A 17583-nucleotide genomic window follows, 5' to 3' on the forward strand; every position below is an offset into this window, starting at 1 on the left:
CGGTGCATCGCCGTGGAGCTGGAGGGGAAAGGAGATCAAATTGGGATTTTCATGGACGCGATCGGGTGCCGGGGGATGTTGGCGGCGACAGCACTCGGGGATGGCGGCTCGAGGATCATTCACGGCCTGTCAAGGCCTGGTATGAGGGGCTCTTAGTCCCCTGTATGAGGTACGTACTAACTGGTACGAATGAGGCGGGCTGAGGCAAGGGTCTGTTAACGTCACGACCAGCCAGATAGCGACTTCTCTTCAAATACAACACCCGTTGGGCGACAGCGCGCATTCGGCTTCAAGTGCTGCAATATTTTAAGGGTGGTGAAGGCCCTGGCGAAGCGACAACGGAATGCAAAGACAGTCTCTCAGTCTCTAGCGAAATACTTATCCGACTACCCTTACCCTGGGAGTATTCTGATAACCCTGGTCACTCGCGAGCTACAGTGTTCTGGGATCTGCGTCAGGATTCTATCTCACGAGAGGCGATCTGTACATGGCGCAGACGAAAAGGGCCGGTGGATTTACTAACAGAGGAATGGTTCACCAAGGCAGGAATACCAAGTACAGGTACAAGTATCAGGACACACTTGATCAAATAGGTAAGGGTAGGCCCTGTTATGCTTAAGGCCAGGCTAACAAACCTTGAGGGAGGGACGGGCAGGGCCGTCAGCTACTGCGTTCTCCTGCATATGAACTACTACTTGTACCTCGAGAGAGGGGAGGGGGGAAGGATCCAAGAGCGCCCGACACTGTGGATCAAGCAAAATTCAGTCTGCACGTCCAGCCCCATTCATCTGGCATAAGTTGTGGCTCAGCCTGTCTTTCATGAGGACCAGCAGCTCAGGCGGGAGTTAATGGAAAATGCAAAAAGCATTCTCATGCATCGGATTCCTACTATCGCCTTCACGTTGCTCAGCACGAGGGAAACTGTCCATTATAGGACAGAGACTTCCATTATACACGAGCCAATGATGTAATGGAGAGCCAAGGAGAGAACAAAAGTAAAAAAAACCACAGCCCGCCAACTATCATACAGATAGTAAAGAGAAACGAAGACTCGGAGATGGTAAGGCTAGTCATTATTCACAAAAAGTGCCAGGATTTCATTCACAACCGGCCCTTGCGGCACGTAGCACGCAGCACGCAGACAAAAAGCCCTGCAGCGGGAATCCGAGGGCACGGAAATGGATCTTCGCCTAACTCCCGCTGTCAGTCAAACCAACAATGGACAGGTTTCCAACAAATCCTCCCATCCGCCAGGCCCCTCGGTGTGGTCCCGTCCCTTCGACCAATGCGCATGCAGTGCTGTGGCGCCAAGTGGCTTGCTCAGCTGGGTCTCTCGTTACATAGACCATGACACGATGACAACCCCCAACTCAACCCGGGTGGGGTTGGGGTTGGACGGATCAGCAGCGTCCTCGTTGGACTCCGTTCCCTCGGGTTTCGTGTGGGTTGATTCATTTTCCTCATTTCCTGCTCACCGCTTGTCCTACGAGCCTACAGTGTCGGGGGGCAGCAAGAACGAATACATACCGTAAGGTACCCCGGCTGACTCGCAGCTGCAGATACCTGCAGGGATAAGAGTGTTCAATTTTTTACGACAAAAGTACCCCTCCTTGAGGTATTCCAGATGCATATGCACATATCGATCATCACTCAACATTTCCAGCGACACGATGAGAAAAAAAAAGTGTGTACCATGGGTGGAAAAAAGACGAGCGGAGAATGTTTCCATCCGACTATGTCATCACTTCTTTGGAAAAAGATTTTTGTGGGCATTCCCAGTGTCATCCTGCAATGTGGGCTGGCTTCCCTCGGGCCTTTGCAAAACTCGGAATTCCTAAACGGGCGGATTACATTGATGGAAATGAATGCATTCAGTTCGATCCGGCCAATTCTCCGACTGGAAGCCCATCCGCCGAAAGACCGGGTCCCCGCTGCGACCACGGCTGCCATGTGCGACACATGTCCTCCCCCTCGGAGTTGGGTTTACTCGTACACACAACAGTGGACGGCTGCAGTGGGCTTCAACCTGGTCCTGCTCCATTTGGACGGGAGGATGGTGTGGCCCTGTTTAAGTGTTGTTGTCGACCCGGTTTTTAGGTTCGCGGGAAGGCCCCAACTTTGTAGCAAACCTTGTACCATGTGGTATGTGGTAATATCTCGAGTACAATATTTCTTGTATGCTCGAGTACATACCCTAAGGCACTGTCGTTTGTTTGGACGGGTCTGTCCTAAAGGGGAAGAGAGCATCCAGAGTGTCGGGTCTGCGACGACAGGGATATCGACACTACCTACAGTAGTGCCCGGGGGCTTTCTCGCCGTTGGCACAGAACCCAGCGCCATGGTTCAATCCTCGGGAAGAAAGCCCTCCATCTTCGGGGGCGAAGACGGCTGGGCCCGTTAGTCTCGGCTCGCGACCTGCTGGGTGGTACTTCCATTTCTTACTCTGCCTTAGGGTAAGTATTTCAGGGAAGTGGGGATGCAGTTTCATGGGTGTGCGGTGTGGAACACCTTCTCTTCACTCATCTCGACTCCTTTTCTTTTATTGACGAGACACCGTGCACAGGAAGACGGAAAGGACTTGCCTGAGCACTAGGCCTCCAGTCTCTAACTGGTTTGGCCCGAGGCACCGGCCGCTAACGATCGAAACTAAACGCAGCGCGGGAACGCCAGGTTGCTGGTCCCGACAAAGGGGTTCCTACTAGGGTTGAACTGTCGGACTGCGAAGCGGATCGCCCTATCCCAGCATACGGCTCGTTACATTCAGAATCACCGGCGTAGTGGAGCATTTGTTTTCCTTTCTCGTCTTGCCTCGCCGGCTCTTTTTTCTTGTTTTCTTTTGCTCCTTGATGGGGAAGAGCTTCACCTGATTATCTCTTTGAACCGAACACTCGGCCCCTCGGTGCCCCATAGCGGGGCTCCCAGCAGCAATTCTGGGAACCGAGAATTCAAAAATAAAAAATAGAAAAAAAAAAAGAAAAGATGGAAATGGAAACACTCCCTCTTAGCGTACCATTCTGTCGGGTCCCTGCCCCCTCCCTCACAAGAGCAAGTGGCTTGAAAGGCGCTGATCTGCCACGCCGAACAGCAAGGAAATGAGACGTCGCGTCGTTTCGCCGTCGCACCCCGACATGCCTGCACTCCACTTCGCTGCACATATTCTGGCGGATAGCCTCGGGATTCCCGAGTCTGAAACAGCAATTCGCCTGATAATCCCATCCCTGCTGCGCTGTTACCTGGGCTTGGACTGGGGCTTAGAGACCATCCAATCCCTACGATATTTGAGCTCGTCAATCCTTTCCAGGAGCTGGAGTTGTAAGCGTCTTTTTCTTGACTCCGAGAAGGCAGGATACGAGCGTGACTGGAGCAAGCTCCAGTCACTAATCCATAGTATATGGGGCCGTTCCGTGTCGGTGCGCTGCATTCATATTTTACTCGGAATCCTCCTTGGATACGCATCTCGTCAGGTTTTAATCATAGCCTTGCGCTAGTTGCGATCACCTGTCGATTGGATGTATTAGGAGCCAGTGGCATTGCTGCACCCTTCCCTTTTACTCTGTAGGTACCAAGGAGCGGTCTATCCCGCGTGTAGCGTGGCATCAGAATTTGCAAGAACCGTTCTTGCTCCTGGCTTGGACGGTTGGGAATTCCAATAGTTTCGATCGGACCATCACTGCAATGCGCTGATCATGTCGGTTCCACTGCGTTGGGTCACGGTTCTGCCGATTTGTTTCTTCAGACCGCATCCTAGCGTGAGCTCAGATGTGGAGTTGGGGAATTTATATTCGCGACGGATGGTCTCCGTTTTCTGCAAAGGTATCTAAATTGGGGTCTGCACTACGCTGGTGGCAGTGCAAGGCCTGTTAAGACACCCTGTCATGTTTCAATGATTAGTATTACCAGAATGACATCTTTGTGTCCGAGGGTTTATTGAATATCCCGTGATTTCTTGTTCTATATAACTGGAGCTAACATCACATCGCAGGAGGTTTCCTGTGTTATCACATTGGGGAAACAGAGCCTACCCTACTTCAGACTGCAGGGTAAGCTACGCGTTATCTCAAGTCAAAGAGCACGGTTCATTCGTGCTAACAATGCATCGATATAGCAAAATGTATGCGACTCCTGGGGAACAGGTGTTTTTTACTCCATTCACATTATGCTGCTCCGCTCGACTCCTCGCATATCCGTTCGACCGTATCTCAATTCGTATGAAAACATCGCATTCAATGAGTGGGGTATCTTAAAAAAAGCGGCAAGCAAGACACCACGCCAACCAGTCCAATCTTTCCAAGATCAAAACATCCCGAGATGAACCACCTGCACTAGCCAACAGTATTCACCGCGTGTCCGCTCGCCCAGTCATGAACTTCACACTCGCAGCAATGATCTGCATAACGATCTCAATCTCTGCCTCCGTCCGCGGCGCATAAATGAGAATATACTCTGCAGGAAGATTCGGCAAAGTCCCCAGAGCGAGGAACGTCATGGCCGAGGTACCGGAGAAACCATGCCGTTGGCCCCAGCCTGCCTCGATGATTTTCTTGCCTGCAAGCTATATTAGCGGCGCCCTTATGGAGAGTGAATAGGGAAGGACATACAGTCTGCAGGCGCCATGACGAGATGCACAGAGTGATCCTTGCCCTGATGGATATGCGCAACCTCACCCTGCATCGTGACGGCCAAGTCCGTGATAGGGAGGTGGTCCGCCAGGAAAAGGGCGTCGGCATGTCGCTCGAGGTTCGATCGCTCGAACTTGACGAGGTGATGATTGCGCAGACCGAAGGAAACATATTTCGCGCGGAATTTCTGCACATAGCTCGTTCTTAGCCGCGCCTCCAAAATTCCAAATCTCATGCCACAGGCTTATGCCCTAGACCAGCTGGAACCCTCGGTGTGATTCCCCAGATCGAAACCAGGGAACCGCATCTGGCCCAGCCCAGCCAGGCACCGTACCACAGTACTCACCTCTTGTACATCCTTATCCGGGATCTGAGTCAACTGCCGCTGCGGCACAACATGCGGACCAACTGATGGCCTATCTGCCGGCGAGCGCGTAGCCAGCTGTTCCTCCGAAAGCGTCAAGTACCCCTCATCGTCCACACCGTGTCCCTCTGCCGCATCGATCCGACGCGAGTATACTTCCGTATCGAACATCTCCCCGCGGAAGGGCTGGAAGAGCAGTCGCACCGTCAACCAGCCGATGACATTATTGGGGAGTCCACCGGGCCCGTAGGATTTGAAGATGCGGAAGTCGCGGATTGCGGCGGGGAGGAGGAAGGTGGTTGCTCCTAGGAACGCGGCGGTGCCGAGGGCGAGACCGAGGCGCTCTTGTTGGGTGTGGGGGAGGCGGATGGGAAGGGCGGAGAGAATGGATTCGAGCGGCATTGTATTCCCTGGCTCGGTGGGAGCGAAGCTGTAGGAGTGGAGGGAAGGTCGAGAGCCGGACGAGAAGGGGGGAGGTGGTTGATAAAGATGGGGAGATTCAGTTGGGCTGACGTGCGAAGCTCCGGTTGTCGCGGAATCGGGGCGCGAGTCGTGCCGGAATTTTACATGGCGCTCCGTTGCTCTACGCAGCACAATTAGGCTGGCAACTGTCCTAGAGTACTAGCATGGGAGGAATGGCTCATCTGAAAACATTTAGATGAACTGATCTTCTCTACACTTAAAATCACAGCTGCTAAACCGAAAATTAAATTGGTTTCATTACTCGTAGCTTCTATCTTATCGCGCGGAGATTCGCCGATAACCCCGGCGCTGGGACAAGATGTCGCCGCTGCGCGCTCGTATGAGGTGATGGGGGCGCGCAAATGGCCCCCATCGCTGGGGTTTCGGGGTGTCAAGGCCAGTGCGAGCCTTGCGGTTGACTCGGTCAAGTATGCTCAATCGCTTCCTTCTTGAAACCCCGGGGCGCGGGTAAAAATGTATCTGGACATCTACAAGTGAATGAGCCGCGCGAAAAGCAGAATTTGTGCACATGTTGGATAGCCAAGTGCATGAGACTGGCTTGACTATGAATCGCATCATTGCTCTTCAGTCTTCCTTGCTGATAGCGCTGAGGGAATGCGCCAACTTCAACAGCACCACACTCTCGGTCGCGGCGAAGTAGTTCAGGCTGTTGAAAGTTAGCGAATGGTATGACGAGGAAGCAGATTTGAAAACGGACCTGTCCATGAGAATGCGCAAATGGCGGCTGAAGTGGTCTTCGTAACGCTTCAGAGTATCCTCGAGCTTGCCAATTCGTGTTGGATCATAGCCTCGACTGTCCTCTACATCCTGATCAGGATCCGCCGAAGCGAGCGCCCGCGAGAGTGACGCGGCTGTCCACGAGGCAAACATGGTGCAGCAAGTCATTAATTTAGAATGAATCTAGAGAGATCATTAGTTGGCGGTTTTCATTTTCGAATGTCCTGGGGTTCAAGCTTACTTTCAATAGCTTGGCCTGCGTGAGCATGCACTCCTTCAGACAGGTATCCAAGAAATCCACATGATCCTGCATCAACTCATCAACCGTACGATTGACTTGCTTAATGCCATTTACAGTCTCCTCCGACCCATTGGCATCTTCGGCCCCATTCACCCGCTCCATCAAACCCACCCAGTTGGGCTCGATGACTTCGGCCGTGCAAAAATATAGAAGTTGTTGAACAAACACGAGCATCTTTGCACGCAAATTCCATGTGCGCCGCTTCCATAGCTCCAGTCTTCGATCCGATGACTTGTGACGCCAACTCGCGACCTTGTTCTGATCCGCCCAGGACGTGACCAGCATCGTCTCTAGATGGCGAAGTGACAGAAGATGTCGGAAAATGAGTTGGTATCGCAGAACCGTTTTGCGGCTGATCACGAGTGAGAGCGGGAATGGCACGGAGTAGTCCAGTTCCAGCGCATCGAATCCAACAATGTTGTTCTCGTCATCGGAACTATGAGATGAAGATGTCTGTTGCTTTTCGAAGGACGCTTCGGGGTGGTCTTGGTCGATACCAGACACACTCACCACCTGCATCAGCCATTTAGTGAGGCCAATCTTGTTCATGCGCACTTTGACATCCTCTTTGAAAGGATCCTGGGCAGCAATACTACCCGGTTGGCGCAGAACCAGATCAAGCAGCGACTGAAGCTTGCCCTCGTTGACAACCCGTGCTGGTTTGCGCAGCTCGGATCCTCCCAGCTCAAGGAAGTAGGAAAAGTAATCGGAACGGTCGAGGAAGAAGTAGTGTTTGAGGGAGCGGAAGCGGGTTGTCAGAGAGTTCTTGGTAAGGAGGAGGTTGAGCAGGGAGGCGTTGGCATAAGTATAGGCGGCATTGACATTTTCGAGAAAGCGTGGGTCGTCGAGGGTCTTGGGGACATCTTTGACGGCCTTGCTTACATCAACACCACCGCACTCTCGTACCACATTAAGATATTTTCCTGCAAGAAGAACCTTGTCTCGAACGCTGTCAAGTTGTGGAGGAACCTCATTTTCGCGGATCGTGTATCGTTTCTCCCAATACTCGTCGGTGTAATCCTCCTCGAGCTTCTCGCGCTTGATCCATTTCTGCTCTTTCACCAAGAATTCTGCATGCGGATCTCGAATACCTCCGTGATGCAGCCATTCGTTGAGCATGTTCATGTACGGACGGCTGGCATCACGCAACAGGGTCTGAATAAGAGTCTTGCTAGTCGGGTCTCCCGATAAGGTAGCGAGCTGCTCGGTCAATAGCCTCAGCACATTTCCACCCTTGCAGATTTTCTTGCTGGCCATAGCACCTGGGACCAAATCACCTCCTTCCTTGAGTTGTTCGAGAATATTGTCCACGTCGTCGAAATCATCAAGTGTTTCATCGAGATCGTCGGTTTCTAGAAGTCCATTGCGCTTCAAGAGCTCTTGTCCCAAAGTATAGAGCTGGGCAAGACACTGGCTTGTGGGCATCGTGTGCAAATGAAGTTGATGCAGCGTAAAAGTAGGGTTATTTAGCAGCTGGCCTTCCAACTGGGCGATCAGGATCAAGTAGTCTTTCAGCAGCTTTCGAATAGATGCACAGAGCGCATGGCTGACAGCCCCATACTCCGCCCTGCTCTGGATCTCGACGAATGCCTCCATCGCACTGTAATGCGTCGCCATCTTTAGCATCGACTGAGTGAGGTCCCGTAGAGTTGGGTCCAAACCCGGTGCCAATTGGTAGACCGGACCAGTAAGACGATCCTTCTCGGCAGAAGGATCATATCCGTTTTGGTAATGAATATATTGCCCTTCAAATCCCATAAACACGAAGAGCAGGTCTTCCAAGATGGCAGCTTCCTGGGCGTCCGAGGAAAGCTCTCGGAACGGAGAGGGAACGAGGGTCTGGGGAGCAGCCGACGCCAGCGGAGGAAACGATACACGACAAGCAAGAGGGGCCGTTGAGTGGGGGATGAGGGATGCGTGCGGATCCCACGGTGCTGGGTACGAGAAGCATGTCAGTATACTCTCTTGCGCTGTTATTGGACCGAAACGCGAAAGATGGACTGTGTACTGTATCTGGACACTTTGGGGAACAGACCTTCGGCAGCTGCCTTCTCCTGTTTCACGGATGTAGGTCTTGCGTGCTGGACGTTTCCGGCCTTCTTGCTCTTTCTCTTATTCAAGTCGTCACGGTTATCAGACTCCTTGCCGGCGCGCCATGGCACGGAGACCACTGAGCGCTCAGTAGTTTTTCCAGAGACTTTTTTTACTTCTCGGGAGGTTCTGTATTTCGGACTCGTAGTAGTGCTAGTGCGCAGGGGGTCCATTCTGTCGTTTTGGAGCGGCGATGCGCTGTGTTTGTGCTTGTCGGCATCAACGCGACTAGAGGCGGCGCGGGGTCGGGGAGCGCCCAAGTTGCTAACGCGACGCTCATGGGCTGACATACTCCAGGAAGAGCACAGGCGTGCAGAATTGGACACGGATCAGCGCTGAGCAGGGCACAATCCATCAGAGCCTCGCAATGGCAACCCTGGAGAAGCAGAATTGGAGTACCGTCCGGTCGAAGGCGTGGAGCGCTGGGCGGGTCTCACCGCCTGAGACAGGCAGGCACTGACTTGCGTAGCTTCCGCCTCGAGCTCCGTCCTCGTCTTTCCGCCAGTCCAGACTTGCTCCCCATCCTCCCTCTTCGTTCCATTGTCTCTCTGGACTCCTTGACTTACTCTCCATTGTTGCCAGCTCGTGTATTGAGCCAAATCGCCCAAGATGTTCATTGCCAGATCCGAATATGGTAAGCTCCCATCACGTCTCACGCCCGATGCGGCAATGCTAACAGCTTCGAACAGACCGCGGAATCAAGTATGCATCTTAGATCCAATTACCCCCTCACTCTTTCGAAACCTTCCCTCTGACTAGTCTTCGTTCAACAGCACCTTCTCTCCGGAAGGCCGTCTATTTCAGGTCGAATACTCTCTCGAAGCTATCAAGCTAGGTTCCACAGCGATCGGTGTATGTCCAACCCTCTTTACGCTCTCGCCCCAATCCACAATCCATCGCAATCAAGCATTAGAAGTATATCCAGTGATATTTTGATATTGCTGGGTAACTTTAACCGACCACACACCGTCGACTGGGACTACCCCGCTAATATTGCCCAGGTTGCTACATCGGAGGGAGTCATCCTTGGTGTCGAGAAGCGTGTGACATCTACATTGCTCGAGGCTTCATCTGTGGAGAAGATCGTTGAGATTGATCAGCACATTGGTTGCGCTATGTCCGGTCTCCAGGCCGATGCCCGCAACCTGGTCGAGCACGCCCGTGTCGAATGCCAAAACCACGCATTCCACTACGCCGAGCCCCTGCGCGTCGAAAGTACCACACAAGCCATTTGCGACTTGGCCCTCCGTTTTGGTGAGAGCGGTGACGATGAGGAGAGTGTTATGAGTCGACCATTCGGTGTCGCATTGTTAATTGCTGGATATGACGAGGACGGGCCGCAGCTGTATGTCGAAACCACCACCCCCCAAAAAAAGGGCATTCCTTATGCAAGCGCAGCGAGTTGACTGACCGGATTTAGGTACCACGCTGAGCCCTCGGGTACATTCTATCGATATGACGCCAAGGCTATTGGCTCCGGAAGCGAAGGTGCACAGGCGGAGCTGCAGAATGAATACCACCGTTCCTTGACGCTGGCCGAGGCTGAAACTCTGGTTCTGAAGACGCTGAAGCAGGTCATGGAGGAGAAGCTGGATTCTAAGAACGTCCAGTTGGCCAGTGTGACCAAGGAGAAGGGCTTCCGCATCTACAATGACGAGGAGATGGGTCGGGCTGTCGAGCAACTGGGTGGAAACCAATAAATGATTAGCACATCTGGATTACGCGGCGATAAACAATCTCAATCAATTCTGCTGAGTTAGATAACTATATTTTGGTTACTGAATCTTTGGCCTGAAGAGCCTGCTTAGAGCTCAATGGCGAGTAGCCAAGTGTGAGGATTTCTTGACCGAGTATCAGAGCAGCACTCAGTAACGGCAGTAGAACACTTAATGACATATCGAAAATCCCTCAACGTGTCAAATCATGATGTGCAGATGGTATTACTTTGTTAAGTACTAGTAGTAACGTAGGCCTTGTGCAATGTAGTGGTGTCGATCAGACAAGCAGTGACACTGTACTACTTCATACTAGAAGTTGAGAGAGTACTCTTGATATCATACTCTATGAGAGTTCATGTTTCTTTGAGAATTTCTTGTCAATGTTTTTCGCATTTTTCTGATGCAATCTTGTAGTTAAGATACATTTTCAGTATTGTTTTCATATGCCGGTCGGACGGACGCTTGCAACATACTCATAATACAGAGGTTTGAACCCACACATCCCCAGAGCGCCGTCCCAAGCTTGTACTCGTACATGTTTCAAAGCTTCTTAATCAACCACCATAAGATGTCACATAACGACTGTCGTCTAGCGATGTCAATGAATGGTGCGCTTAAACCAGCGGCAGAGGCTGAAGCTCTTTCCAAGTTCACGCCTAGCGGGTCTTGTACACGCAAGGCTTCAAAACCTGAGCCTCCTGCTCAGACGTCATGCCAACATCAGGTTTGGCTTTTTTGAAAGCATTGGTGGGAGCAACCGAGGCATGCTTGCCTTTGGTAGGAGCACCACCGGCCTTCACAAACTCCATCTTGACAAACATCTTGTTCGACTTGTCGACGGACTCGGGACGCAGAACGAAGCCGCGGGTTCGGAACACCTCGATGAAGGCCGATATATCAGTCTCGTCGTTGTCAGTAGGACGAGCATCTTCGGCAAAGATGTCCGCGTCATCGAGGTCGGAATCGTCGTCTCCAGCCTTCTTGTTCTTGTTTTGCTTCTTTTGCTGCGTCTTGCTAAGCGGCTTCTGAGCTCCAATCTGCGACTTCTTGCGAGCCACCTTGCCGAATCGGGACTTGACTTCACTGACCCAAACTTCGCCCTTGCCGTCACCGCGCAGCACACGCCATGCCTCCTCCACGAAGGAAACCCAGTTGGTTCCCATGAGGCTGAGACAGAAGATCGCGACATCGACGCTGCCCTCCTTCACAGGCAAGTTCGCGATGTCCGCCTGGGTGACAACGGGGTGAGGAGACTGAAGATCGTAGCTATGGAGCTTCAACTTCAATCTATTGGCGTCTTTGGTGAGGGTACGGGCAAGTTTGCCATCACCACAGCCCAAGTCGACGATTGTGCATCCTCCATCGGGGCGACGGGGCAAAGGCAAGGCCTGGTTGGGGTTGGGCTTCTTGCCTTTCTTGGGGGGATTGACAGCACCACGACGAAGAACGGTTTGAATATAAGCGTCGACGGGGTTGGACGGCCAGGACTCCTTCACCTGGCGTGAGAACCCAAGATGATACTCGTCGAATAGCTCCGGATTCTTCTTGAATAGCTCCACCGCGGTCGAGGAATCAGTTGTGTAAAGTGTTTCGTTCAGGTGACGGAAACGAGAAGAGATCAGTTTCTGCCGCATTGCTTGCTGAAGCGGGGTCAACGTCGTAGTTGTCGCGGGAGGAGGTGCCAGAGATTCCACTGCGGCGGCGGCGGTTTCCTTGGAAGCAGTAGAAGCAGCATCCTCCTTCTTCTCCTTCTTCTTGTTGCTCTGCTTTTTGGCGGGCTTTCCGTCGGTCTGTGCAGTTTCGGCTCCGACAGGCTTCACCGAACCGCCAGCCACCTTCTGCTGGCTATCGCCTTCTTTGTCCTTCCTGTTTCGCTTGCGCTTCTTGGCGGAATTCTCCTCGTCCTGCGCAGTATCGGCTTCGGCGGATTCTGTGGGCTCGCCAGTCACCTTCGACTGGTTGTCGCTGTCCTTGTGCTTCTGGTCTTTTTTCTTCTCCTGTCTCTTGGCTTGTGTTCCGGCATTGTCGGTCGACTTCTGCGATGCGGGTTTCTCCGCGGCTTTCTTGTCGTGCTTATGCTTGTTCTGCTTGGACTGCCCGGCGGGCTTACCCTCGATATGCTTGCGGAACATTTCATCGACATTACCCGTCGTGACTTTGTCATTGCCATTGTTGCGCTTGCGCTTCTTGTTCTGCGCATTCGGGGTTGAGGCGTCCTTCGGCTGGGACTCGTTTTGCGCCGGCTCCGCCTGTGGCTTCAGCGAAGCGCTTGAGACCGACCATCCTGGAACGGCGAACATGGCTGTTTCCTTGGGAGACTGCAAATCACCTCCTGATCCAAGCCGCGTTAGGGATCACGTTTCCAATGGGGCGTGCGGTTGGAAAGCAGCAACCCGACCTCCGCAGGAAAAAAAAAAATACGCGGAGGCAAAAATTTCAGGTATGGTAATCTTACCGTCATTCTCGGTACCTGCGGTATTAGACACAGGCTTGCCCTCAGGCTTCGACTTCTTCTTGCGAGTCATCGTTGCCGAATGAAACAGTAGATAAAAGTCGGAGCCTGGTGACGAAGTAGATGGGATCCGATTTCTCGAGGGGAGAAAAGAAAGGAGAGTTGAGGCGGGGTGGTCGAGGCCAGCTTTTGTGTGCGAGGTGAAGTGAGGGAAGGCGCGACAACCACCGCACGTCCCGGCATTTCACTTCCATTCTCGTCGTGTTGGTGCCTTTTTTTGAATTCTATGTAATAGTGTATTGTATTTTTATTGAAAAGTATGGCAAGTGCTATATACAATGTACTCTAGTAGCTGCAGAAGGTGGTTCAATTGTCACAGGACATCTCCGCTGGGCTGGCTTGACGCTTTGTACAAAAATCCCGGTCGACTCCTGCAACAACGCCCGTCAGCATCAGTTCTGCGCAATCTACAAGTTTGCGCCGGGGGCTCTGAAGAGTTTCATCGGCTGTACAAGCTTTCTAGTCTGGTCGCAGAATGGGCAATCCGGTGGGTGATGGATCAGCCACATGTCAGATCGTGTTCATGTACGTCTCCAGCGGTACTAGTAGTACTAGTACTACTACTTCCAGTTAGTATGCAGTAATTTGACAGTGGGGACCATGTTCCGTTTGTCCTTTTTATTCGCGATCGTGAGACTCGTCGCAAATTTGAAGGAGCGTGAGATCTGACAGGGCCATCGGTACTACAATCTGGTTGCGTCTGCCAGAACCACTAGTACTGAGTAGTAGACACCCTAAACCCCGCAGATCATACTGGGAATGGTACAATTGTACGGGGAACCGGGTGATCTTCGCAGCTTGGCAGGGTTGCCCGGGGTGGAGTCGCCGCGGTTCCAGACTCACCTTTAAAGCGCCCTACACCCCCGTCGTTCTCTGCCCCACCATGCATTCCCACCGCACCCACACGCTGCTCTGACATCGATCCAGCAGATCAGCAGACATGCCAGCTCCCTCGGGTCCAGCGGCGACCCCCGCGGACAAGGACTCGGCCGAGGCGCCGAGGACTCCTGGCCGGCGCGTCCCCAAAAAGCGGACCAAAACTGGCTGTTTGAGTATGTGCGGATAGGCCACTCGGCCATTGACAGGTAGCTAACAGCTTCACAGCTTGCCGGAAACGTCGGATTAAGTGTGACGAGGACAAGCCTATCTGCGGCAATTGCATCAAAGCGAGACGAGTATGCGAAGGTCAGAACCATTTGGAACTCCAGGCCAGAATGCACCAGCAGACCAAGAGTGCCTCTATCTAAGGTCTCTAGGCGCGCGGGTTGAATGCAAGCCATTATTTAAAAACATTGACTTACTCATTCTCGCATGTGTAGGCTATGCCCAGAGAGTCATTTTCAAGAACCCCGTGGGCATTTTTGGCGCCTTTGGGCCACCCCAGAGCCAAGGTCTCCAGATGCAACAACAGATGAGAGTGCCTCTATACAATGATTATGGACCTCTACCCGCACAGCAGGCCGCGGCAGCTGCCCAGCACCCCATGTTGGCCCCACGACCCGTGGATATGTCGGCGATAGGATATCCTCCCACTGCGACCCAGCCATCTCCAGCATTGCCGCCGGAGAGTGCTTCAAAGGCCACTGCACCACAGTTCTACTACCCAACGCCACCGATTCAATCAACTCCTCAATCATGGCCGGCTGAACAAAATAACCATAGTCCGCAACATGCTGCTCCCGTCGACTACCCACCCACACACTCACGGTCACGGTCACAGCCACAGTCACAGTCGGCGCAATCACAGTCCCAATCGGAGCCACAGCCACAGCTGCAGCCGAGGTCCGCTGTACCAGAGCAAAGCCATTATCAGTACCATTCCCAGCAGGACCCAAGCACGTTGTATTCGCAGCCAATGACCAGCTGGGATAATTTCCCAACATCCCAGGATTACGCTGCCCAATATGCCGCTCAACTAGCTAGGGAATCAGCCGAGGATAAGAGCCATGAGAACCCATTGTTCCCACAGGTACCTACCTATATCCCTTTAGCTGTAACTAGGCCAGCCACTAAATTTTGTCCTAGCCGATACAACAGCCAGGTACCATGTATCAATATCAGCAACAACCCGGGAAGCTGTCTCCAGAGACCACAACACCGAGGCCATTCATCCCGCTGTCTCAACCCCAAGTTGTCTATGTGGAAGACGAAAGTGAAGATTTCTTCGATGTAGAATCGGACGATGATATGATAGATCAAACACAAACAGAAGGGTTCAATCAGCTGAGCCTCATCATGGCCTCCGCGAACCATGACAGTCAACTTCGCTCGTTTACGAGCCACTTGAACGAACCTAACATCCTCGCTAATTACCGTCCCTCTCTGGGATCGTCCCCACTCAACAATCCAAAGACGGCCCGCATTTTTGCCCACTTCATTCATTCAACTGGCCCGTCTTTGTCTATTTTTGAGCGGCATCCCACAGACTCCTCCATAGTTCTGGGTGTGCAGGTGCCGCCCGCTCAACAAGGACTTTGGACATATACACTGCCTCTCAAGGCTTTGGAGCACCCCGCACTACTCCAGGCTATTCTTGCTATCAGCAGTCTCCACATCGCATATCTACAAGGTGTACCTTCCACTGTCTCCCTGAAGCACTATCACTACGCGTTGAAACGTATCGGTCGGGCTGTTGGTCTTCCAATGCGACGCAAGCAAATTGGGACTTTGGCTGCCACAGAGTTGCTTGCCTACTATGAGGTGATATCGGCTGATCATTCTAAATGGAACAGCCACGTTGCTGGCGCCGCTCAGCTCATCAAAGAGATTGACTTCGCAGGAACAACCCGAGACCTTCGAGCATACCGGCGTGGAATCAATGAGCAGCGACAAATGATGGGATGGTCGAACCCGCAAATGCATTTGTATGGATTCGGCAGCGATGGAACCGAGGACGATCCTTTCGCCGAGAAAGAGGCCACTGTCGACGAAGCCTTCGTCAGTAGCATGCTAGGGCGAGCGATTAAATACGACGAGTTTGGAACTGTCGAAGACGGACACGCTTTCACCCCCAGGAAACACTTTACGCGCAAGGACATTGAGCATTTCCGAATCCAGTGCGACTTGTACTGGTGGTTTACGAAGCAAGATGTCTTTCACAGCTTGATCAGTGGAGAGAAACTATTGTAAGTTCACATACTTGACCGATATAAGCGTTCTGTTGTTTACCATGGATGAATTCAGCACGCCTTTCTACCTCAAAGGACAATGTCCACCTCGAGCGGGCATGGGCAGGATAGATGCCATTTATGGATCTGCCGATCATCTTTGGCTACTCCTTGCACGCATCTCGGATTTTGGATATCGAGACCGCAAACGGAAATTGAAAGCGCTTCGTGCTGCTGGGACAGAATGGCGACCCGGTCCCGGAATGTTCAAGTTCATGGGTCGTTTCGCTGGTGGCGGTCCGAACAGGAAACCGGGACCCCTTGGAAAGCCTCCTGGGGCTCCTCCACCCGGCCCTGGTCATCAGAACTTCGGGCCTGGTCCTGCCTCGGGACCACCACCGGGTCCTCCACGGGGCGGTCCGCCATCCCAGCCAGCTGCTCCAGAAGGTCCACCCATGTATGGCATGATACCACCTGGACCTCCCACTCACCTCCCATCTGGCTTCGTAGACGGCCGCCTGGAGCACAGAGAGTCATCAGAGGAAGGAGACGAAAACTCAAACTTCAGCCATCAGGAGACAGAGGAGAGATACAATGAAGCAGAGCAAGATTGGGAGGAAATCCTCGCCGCTCTAGATGCCTACGCCGAAGCACTCGGACGAGATTTCCAGCCGCTACCCGCAGACGTGACTCCGTCCATCCCAACTCCATTTGGATCAGCCTTGTCATATCGCACGCACACCGTGGCTGTGATATGGGGTTTCTTCTACACAGGTCGCATCTTGCTACATCGACTCCATCCGTCAATGCCGCCTGCCATGATGATGGCTGCAGGGGTGGCTGCCCCAACGACAGCGGAATATGCACAATTCATCGGGCGGATCACTGCAGGTATCTACTATCCGCAGCGACACAACCTGCAGGCGGGCAGCCTGAGCCCAAACCTTGGCTCGTCGCTCACTGAGATGACAATGCCCATCTTCTTTGCGGCTGTGCAGTACATGGATCCGACGCAGCGTAGCTGGACGATAACCAAACTGCGCGATGTGTCGCGACTGACTGGATGGAAGACCTCCGACGCTATCGCTAGCGGCTGTGAGAAGGCCTGGATTGTCGCAGCCAAGCATGGACGTGGCCCGCCCTATGAGCGGTCTTTCGAATCGCCTCGAGATCGTGAGAACCATGTAAGTGCCATCGTACCCAACCATTTGGATTCGGACTAACGGAGCCTCAGCCACAGGATGTACTTTGCCGGGATTCTGGTGGGCAGCAGAGCGACGACCGACGCTTTGTGACGGTGCAGCCCACTGATCGGGCGTATCTGGCAATGGGGCTGCTCAGCCTGGAGGGCGACATGGAAAACCTAGAACTGTGAAGTGGCCGCTCTTAGAATATGTTAGGGCATTTTGGATGGGAAAGAATCGTGTATCTGCTACCAAACTCGGACTAGCACCTGTCACACCTTAGACAGAATGATGCATCTGTACGATTATCCTCCAGGATAATTGGGCAGGTGGTGTGGCTGAAGCGTGCAGAAACAATGTCACCGCCACACCGTCCCGCCGCGGGCACTCCCCAAAGTAGAAGACTCCCCCACTTCGCATGTCATCATCGGCGCTTCTGCCTGACGCTGCGTCCCTAAGGCTGAACACTAGCTCGTTCTTTCAGCTC

General features: G+C 52.9%; 6 protein-coding genes across 6 annotated transcripts; 2 read left to right on the forward strand and 4 right to left on the reverse strand.

Moving 5' to 3' along the window:
* Window positions 1–4336: 4336 nt before the first annotated feature.
* N7532_000618 (uncharacterized protein) lies at window positions 4337–5385 on the reverse strand (the record flags this gene model as incomplete). Its single annotated transcript, XM_056613122.1, has 3 exons — window positions 4337–4545; window positions 4599–4806; window positions 4966–5385. The coding sequence occupies 3 exons, from the start codon at window positions 5383–5385 to the stop codon at window positions 4337–4339; spliced, it is 837 nt and encodes a 278-aa protein (XP_056480346.1).
* A 645-nt stretch (window positions 5386–6030) lies between these two features.
* Window positions 6031–8748, reverse strand: N7532_000619 (gamma-tubulin-complex subunit SPC97; the record flags this gene model as incomplete). Its single annotated transcript, XM_056613123.1, has 4 exons — window positions 6031–6112; window positions 6164–6366; window positions 6425–8418; window positions 8520–8748. 4 exons carry the CDS (start codon window positions 8746–8748, stop codon window positions 6031–6033), a joined length of 2508 nt encoding a protein of 835 aa, XP_056480347.1.
* Window positions 8749–8929: 181 nt separating this feature from the next.
* N7532_000620 (uncharacterized protein) lies at window positions 8930–9148 on the reverse strand (the record flags this gene model as incomplete). The annotated part of the gene is given in 2 exon segments (XM_056613124.1): window positions 8930–9123; window positions 9142–9148. The coding sequence occupies 2 exon segments, from the start codon at window positions 9146–9148 to the stop codon at window positions 8930–8932; spliced, it is 201 nt and encodes a 66-aa protein (XP_056480348.1).
* A 36-nt stretch (window positions 9149–9184) lies between these two features.
* On the forward strand, window positions 9185–10275 carry pup2 (proteasome core particle subunit alpha 5; the record flags this gene model as incomplete). The annotated part of the gene is made up of 5 exons (XM_056613125.1): window positions 9185–9209; window positions 9265–9277; window positions 9349–9427; window positions 9577–9920; window positions 9996–10275. The coding sequence occupies 5 exons, from the start codon at window positions 9185–9187 to the stop codon at window positions 10273–10275; spliced, it is 741 nt and encodes a 246-aa protein (XP_056480349.1).
* A 674-nt stretch (window positions 10276–10949) lies between these two features.
* On the reverse strand, window positions 10950–12818 carry N7532_000622 (25S rRNA (adenine645-N1)-methyltransferase; the record flags this gene model as incomplete). Its single annotated transcript, XM_056613126.1, has 2 exons — window positions 10950–12625; window positions 12749–12818. The coding sequence occupies 2 exons, from the start codon at window positions 12816–12818 to the stop codon at window positions 10950–10952; spliced, it is 1746 nt and encodes a 581-aa protein (XP_056480350.1).
* A 927-nt stretch (window positions 12819–13745) lies between these two features.
* On the forward strand, window positions 13746–17287 carry N7532_000623 (uncharacterized protein; the record flags this gene model as incomplete). Its single annotated transcript, XM_056613127.1, has 6 exons — window positions 13746–13857; window positions 13910–13980; window positions 14019–14774; window positions 14831–15930; window positions 15989–17096; window positions 17147–17287. 6 exons carry the CDS (start codon window positions 13746–13748, stop codon window positions 17285–17287), a joined length of 3288 nt encoding a protein of 1095 aa, XP_056480351.1.
* Between the last annotated feature and the right edge of the window lie 296 nt (window positions 17288–17583).

This window comes from Penicillium argentinense (genome assembly GCF_028826775.1).
Source record: "Penicillium argentinense strain IBT 30761 chromosome Unknown utg000001l_segment0_segment0, whole genome shotgun sequence".
NCBI classification, from domain to species: Eukaryota; Fungi; Ascomycota; class Eurotiomycetes; order Eurotiales; family Aspergillaceae; genus Penicillium; species Penicillium argentinense.